A 7,151-nucleotide genomic window follows, 5' to 3' on the forward strand; every position below is an offset into this window, starting at 1 on the left:
TTCAGAAACCTTCAGCTAAACCTCTTGATTGGAAGCCAACTATTAAAATTTTCTTTTCCTGAAAACTAATTAGATCCTGTAACTGAAATTATAACTTAATGAAAGATGAGAAAGAAAAAAGTAAAAACAAAAAGAACACCAAAGTCTTCTTTCACAAATATTAAAGAGAAAAAGGTTTAAGATTGCATGTTTCCAATAAAGTTCTCCATCAATGCATACAGTTAAAAGTTATAAAAATCTCTGTGCATAGTTCTCTTTGTTATTAAAAGAGGCCTTCACCAAATTCCTGATCTGAGATGCTTACCTGGATAGTCACCATTGCAAGTTTTATAATTTGTATAACAAGTTTCCATGGTTTTCTACCTCGAGCCCAGAACTTCTCACAAGGATTCATGAAAAAAAATTTGAGTTTTCGCCGCATCTGGTCTTCTAATAGAAGCTCTTCAGAGGGAGATGTAGTCTGGTTAAACGTGCGGCCATTTTCCTCTTGGTGAAAGCTACAGCTACTTGTAACTACCTCAGGATTTGCCATCTCTAGAGGAAAAACAAACAAACAAAACTGTTTCCATTCTGTAAGTAAAGGTACAAGTGTATATTCTTTGCAAGACAGTTGAAGTCCAAACAAAAGATCTGGTTTCAAATAAGCACCATCGTTCTAAACTCGGATTTAGATGTTTACAGAATCAATTAGAATGTAATACATCATTTTTGTTTTGTTTCAGTTAAGTGAATTTTCACCCAGTTAAAATTTACCAAATTCAAGAACTGCTATATATATTTGATGCTTTCTGCTTCATTCAGTAACTATATCGGTTACTGATTGGTGACCTAAAAGTCTGAGTAAGGGCTTCAAAGTGTAGATGGACCCTGAAATTACATGCAAAATTTTGTGAATATGACTACTTTTTCTGGGGAGAAGCTTAAAGTTTTATTACATTATATATGAAAAAAAAAGACATTTTAAACCATTGAGATCTGTTTGGTTTTTAATCCTGTGTCTACCCTTGACACTTCTGTAACCGGAGGCAAGTCACTCAGCCTTTCTGAGACTCAGTTTTTTCTTCTGCAGAATGGGAATAACAATATCTATCCTCATATGATTGTATCAAGAGTTAAATAAAAATGCAAATAAAGCCCATGCACAGGGTCTAACACCAAGCAAGCAGCAACACTTTGCCTACAGTCTCAGCAGGCAGAGCAGTTTCCTAAGAGCCAACAAGGTTCTAAAAAGGCAGTGTGAGCCTCAGGGGACTTAACTGGTCTACAATGGGGAACACAGAAGCTCAATTTAAGTCCAACTCCCAATCAGACACATCACTTGTATCTGCTTTTTATTGAAGGCTTTATGTTTCTGTAGCAGAGTTTACTTTTCAAAGTACTACATACCTATTATTTCCTTTGTCCCTTTGGAAAGGATAGAGCTGATAAGAAAAGATGAAATACTGTCATTTGCAACAACATGGGTAGATCTGGACAATATCACGCTAAGCAAAATAAGACGGAAAAAGTCAAGAACCATATGATTTCACTCATATGTGGGATATAAAATTGAAAGCAACAAACAAACAAGACAAACGAGCAAACAAAAACTCATAGACACAGACAACAGTTTAATGGTTACCAGAGGGAAAGGGGGGAGGGTAGAACAGGGTAAAAGAGGTCAAATATATGATGACAGAAGGAGATTTGACTTTGGATGGTAAACACACAATGCAATATATAAATAGATGATGTATTATAGAATTGTACACTTGAAACCTAAATAATTTTATTAACCAATGTCACCCCAATAAATTTAAGGGGAAAAAAGATAAAACAAAGGATAGGGCTGGTTTTATTGTCTTCATAGTCAGCTTTTCCAGAGTGACAGAGTCACTCCAGAAGCTTGGACCTATCTTGGATTTTCACTCAGACTTATATTGTTATTAGGGAAACCGATTCAAAATAAAATATCTCAAGCCACCAGGGAGAGTAGAGTCCTTCCATATAAAAGTCTGGTTCTGTTTGGTATTTTTACAATAACTTGTACTCAGAAATCAAGGGGGGGATTTAAACTATACTAATACGTTATCTGACAAGTCACTGTTTTTAGATATTACACTGCTTTTCAAGTCTAGAATCCCACCCTTGGTTCTGATTCAAACATTCTTAGCAAACACAACTCCAAACGATAGATATTGGCTATAAAAAATAGCCATGGGGAAACTTTTTAAACTCTTGATTAAGAAAAAGATTAATAAGGATATTGCTGAGTCAATAACACATAAAACATACTTATATTAGCACATGCAGTACATTCAAAATGATATAAGTATGACAGAACTCATTAGAGTGTGGCCCATGTGTTTTAAAATGCTTTTCAAAGTATGAGCACAAAAACTCTTAGGTAAAGACAAAAAGAAGAGAAAAAGGTTATTGATCCCTTAGGATTTTTCACTCAAGAACACGTTATTTCCTTATTCAAAAGGTGTACTTTAAACCAGCCTTTAAAGAGACTTTACCTAGGGGACTTAAAACGAAGATTATTTTATGCTGATCAAAACTCACATGTGAACACCAACATAATAATGAAGCTGTTAATAGTAAAACGGGTTAATAATAAAACAGATTTGAGGCCACATGAAGTCCTTTCTATTCTGATACAGGGATAATTAAACTTTAAACAAACCAGCCACATGCCATGTAACAGTAACCCACAGAAACAAAGAGAAAATGAGCCAACCACAATTAATGTATTCAGCACATCGCACCAAGTTGTCCCAGAAACAAGACATTTCATTTACAAGGACTGACAGAGAAACCTGGCTGCAAACGTTAGCTTTCCCGCATCCCAGAAGCCCTTCTGAGGGTGCACTTTGAAAACTACCACCTGTCCAGGCCCCTAGCGGCTGAAGGAACGCCTGTCACAACCTTTCACACCCTTCCAAGAGCGCCCACAGGGATGCGGGGAGGGCGGAGCTGCAGGTGAGGAGAGAGGTTATTTGAGGTTTTAGGCATGGCTTTAGAGTCTACAAACTAACACCCAGAGGTTATTTATTCAGGGTGATGAAAGGCTTAATTAGATTCAGCTGCAGAAAATTAGAGACAACCAGGGAAAATGTGTATATAGTAAAAGCCTCACAGTTGGAGACAAAGTAACGCAACCTTATTTCTTCAGAAGCGCGTTCTCACTTCAACATACACAAAAAACTTCGGTCTTTACTCTGTTCTTTCTTTTTGCCTTCATCTTGCCCCCTACCCCCACCGCCCTTTTTCAACAATCGCTCATGACTGACTTTATCAAGCTGGTACTTCCGGAAGTTCGGGGAATAGAGTGGAGATCGCTGCGATCCTTGGAAGAGCTCAGCCTGCCAGTAGCCGCGCCTTCCTCCGGCTGCAGCGCCCTGAGCCACTTAGACCACCAGAGCCCGGCTGGAGGCGGATTTCGCCCCGCGCTGTGTCCCCGGGTTTGGCCCCCTTTTTCCATCCACTCCCCCACACCGCTAGTAAAGGGACATCCGAGCGAAGACAGGCTGGCTGTGCAACTTCCAGACCATCTCCGAGGCCCCGCCCGCACCCAGGCGGCCGCCCCCTCACCAGGCCTTCCCAGGCGAAAGTGGATCGCAAGTAGCTTCTGGATCTCAAATTCCCCGCCTCGGATTTCCCGGTGGGCGGCAGCCCAGGTGGGGACCGCGCTGCAGAGCCTCCCAGCCGCCGCAGCTAACCCCGCGGGGGGCGCGCCGATCCGCCCCGGGGGGCGCGGACCTACCCCCGACCCGCGCGCGCCCCCACTGACCTCGGCGGGGCGGCCAAGAGGGCGCTGAGCCAAACTGCTGCAGCTGGTATCCCGCTGCCACCTGTGTCCCTTCCATGAAGCCGATGTCCGGGAGACCTACCCTCCGGCTTTATGTCACCGACGGCTCGCGACATCGCCGTTCCTCCCTGCGCTGCGGGCGCCGTTCCCAAGACACCTGATACCACTGGACCGTGCGGGGACTGGCTTCACTTACCTGCGGCCCGCAGCGCACAGAAGGGGCGCGGGGCGGGGGCAATGTGGCGACCTGGGGGAGCTGCGTCTGCGGGCCGCACTGGACGCTTCTGAGGTTCGGCTCAGCCGGGTCCAGCTGGAGCGCAGCGGCGGAGAGCCGCTGCCCGTGGCATCCTCCGTCCTCCGGCGGCTAGAACTCGTGCCCCTCCGCCCCACTGCTCCGGTTCCCTTCCACGCCCTTCCTGGTGTTACCAGGCGGGGCAAAGGGAGCAGTCGGAAGGAGCAGGGCGCTGTCCGGGTTCTCTGGCATCCTCCCCCCACCCCACCCGACACACACCCCTTCACCCCCCTCCCAGTCCGAGTACACATTCCACACAAGCGTTTTTCGGTTTTCTCTGATTGTACAGGTGCTGCCGTGAGGTGACGTGGAAGTGCGTGGGTTCTGGGCTTCAAATCCGAAAGGGGGTCACCCCCTCGTATTCCGTTCCTCTCACATGATTGGGGGGAGGGAGGCAAGATGACTGTAAAGAACCTCAGTCCTCTCTAGCAGACGTCTATTCTGATTTTTGTATACGGGAGAAATTATAAAGCGTAAGACTTTTCAAGTCTGAGCCTTGTACCCTCTCTCAGCCTTCCAGTTTGGGAGAATTCCTATGAAATTAATGCGCTGTTAAGTAGACTCCTCTAGACTGGGCGCTGGGACAGAAGGAGCCCTGGAAAGCTCTTAGAAGAAATGAAATGTGACTAGAAATACTTGAGGTAGTGACAAAAGATTCTTTGCTTGGCTAAACTTTAGTCAGGCTCCTAAACTTTCTCCTAGGCTCATCTGTGCACTTCTTTGTAAAATAAAGTTTTAGCAAGAACCCTGCTAAGTCAGTTTAACCAGAAGCACACACCCTCGATATCTGATCATCCTTGATATCTTAATGGGGTTCCTCATCTTCTGCCATCCCCCCCTCCACCCCCGCAATGTCTGATCACCCACCATGGCCTGTTTTCAGTTAGGTGGTTTAGCCAGAACTCCCTTCACCTCTGTTGTTTTCTCTTAGTAATTTTTCATCCACTGACCCCGACCTTGCCTTGTTCCTGGGCTATAAATTCCAACGCGCCCCTACTGTATTTAGAGTTAGCCTCATCTCTCTCCCCTCTATAAACTCCCATTGCAGTGATCCTCATAACTGTCTCAGTGGTCCTGAATAAAGTCTGCCTTTCATCTTTAACAAGTGTCATTGAGTATTTTTTTCTTTAAGAATAGACCTCCAACTGTAAACATTTTTCATCATGATTTTTTTTTTAATTAAACCTTAGTTTACTCCCTATCATAGGTCGATCAGGAACTTTGATTAACTTGAATCCAGCCACTATGGATATATTTTAATTGATTATTTTCATTTTTTGGTCACAGATAAGCTTGCAAAAGATCATTGAATTTTCCTAACAGGTAATTCCTGAAATTATCTCAAGAGCTGTCAGATCCTTTACAAAATCTTTTTCAAATCCTAAATCTGTTGGCATGGATAATTTATAAATGGAAATATCTTTTCTTGCAATGGGGTACAATAATTTTATACTGTTTATGAACTGAATCCCAAGTGCTGTGAACAGGTAGATATTCAAAAAGCTATAATTGGCAAACTCCATTCTCAAGTGCAATTTAGAAAATATAATTTAATCTCTAACACCCATTTGCCTCCACATGCTTTCGCACTATTTTGTAGTGCTTTTACAGTGAAGTCATCTTGACAGTGGGAGTTTGATTGTTCCGGAACAATCTGAACTTTGGAGAGGTTTGCAGGCATAAAAGATGTCTCTAATTTAACCCTAGTTAGAGCTAACTTAAATAGACAGGTGAATAGAAAAAAACAGGCTTTGGGGTCAGATGGATAGAGGCCCAAATTCCCCTGTTGTGCCACTTACTGACTGACCTGGGGAAATTACTTAATCTTTTCCTCTCCCCATTTCCTTCTATGTATAATTAATCTAATAAAAGGAATGATGAATTTTAATTAATAGGATGTATTTAAATCACCCAGTACTGTGCCTGGCATATTTTATGTGCTTTAAGTGTTGATCTTTTTCTTTTTTGGCGGGGGTGGGGAGGGATCTGAATTAATAAAAGGATCAACCATGTTCATGGATTACAAGACTCAATATTGTGAAGAAGTTATTCTCAGAAAGTTATTTTACAGAGTCAACCAAATTTCAATCAAAATTTCAGCAAACTGTTTTGTAAAAATTGACAAGCTGGTTCTAAAATTCATATGGAAATGCAAAGAATTTAGAATAATCAAATAATTTTTTTAAATAAGGACAAAATTGGAGGACTGACCCTACCTCATTTCAGGACTTATTACACAGCTATATAAGCAAGACAGTTTGGTATTTGTGAAGACACATGTAGAATATATATAGACAATGGAACAGACTAATGAGTCCAGAAATAAATCCACACATGTTTATGGTCAATTGATTTTTGACAAAGGTGCCAAAACAATGCAAGGGGGAAAATAAACCTTAACAATCAACATAGTGATACGATTGGTTCACATGACTATATTGACATCAAGTCAAAAGGGAGATAGGAAACTCTGACACATAAAGTCAAAGATTAAGGTCAACATTTCTGGAGAGAATAACAGGAACAGGTCAGAGAGAAGCAGTTACAATCTAAGTAGTCAGTCTAGCATTTATCGTTGTCATGTTACAAGTGTATGTTTCTGCCCCTGCTGGTGATTAGCTCTTGCAAATGAAACAACATTAATATATTTATATACATAATATACATTGTGCTAATCCTATGAATGATATTTCAAGAAATAACAAGTTTTGCAAACAAAATAACTCCCTAAATTGCTGATTTCAACACATTTTTATGTAATGCTGTGGATCTTGCTAAGAGATCCAAATGTTACATTTTTTTGAATACTACCCAATCATGTTTACTGCATTTTTCAGTGTTTGAATATTCACTAAATGATACAGTCCTTTGTAAAACATAAAAAATATTTTCAGTGTTAAAAAAGTAACTGAGACTTCTAGTCAAGATGGCAGATTAGGAAAACTCTGTGCTCGTCTTCTCCCATGATCACATCAAATTTACCACTAAACTATAGAACACACATCATATGAACCACCTGAAGGCTAGCTGAATAGAACTCCTGTAACTAAGGATATAAAGAAGAAA

General features: G+C 41.5%; 1 protein-coding gene across 5 annotated transcripts in view; it reads right to left on the reverse strand.

The window, feature by feature from the left end:
• Positions 1 to 4,733, reverse strand: part of MCOLN3 (mucolipin TRP cation channel 3) — a 28,156-nt gene extending 23,423 nt beyond the window's left edge. Inside the window, exons 1-3 of one of the 5 annotated variants that reach the window (XM_074335069.2) lie at positions 3,990 to 4,733; positions 1,387 to 1,421; positions 305 to 534 (exon numbers count right to left, since the gene is read on the reverse strand). In XM_074335069.2, the coding sequence (XP_074191170.2) occupies positions 305 to 534; positions 1,387 to 1,421; positions 3,990 to 4,336 (612 nt within the window). In that variant the 5' untranslated portion in view covers positions 4,337 to 4,733. The other 4 variants (XM_019710214.3, XM_074335067.2, XM_074335066.2 and 1 more) reach the window with 4 other exon arrangements.
• Positions 4,734 to 7,151: the final 2,418 nt, after the last annotated feature.

This window comes from Rhinolophus sinicus, chromosome 14, assembly GCF_057876585.1.
Source record: "Rhinolophus sinicus isolate RSI-liver-muscle chromosome 14, RSI-T2T, whole genome shotgun sequence".
Lineage (NCBI taxonomy): Eukaryota > Metazoa > Chordata > Mammalia > Chiroptera > Rhinolophidae > Rhinolophus > Rhinolophus sinicus.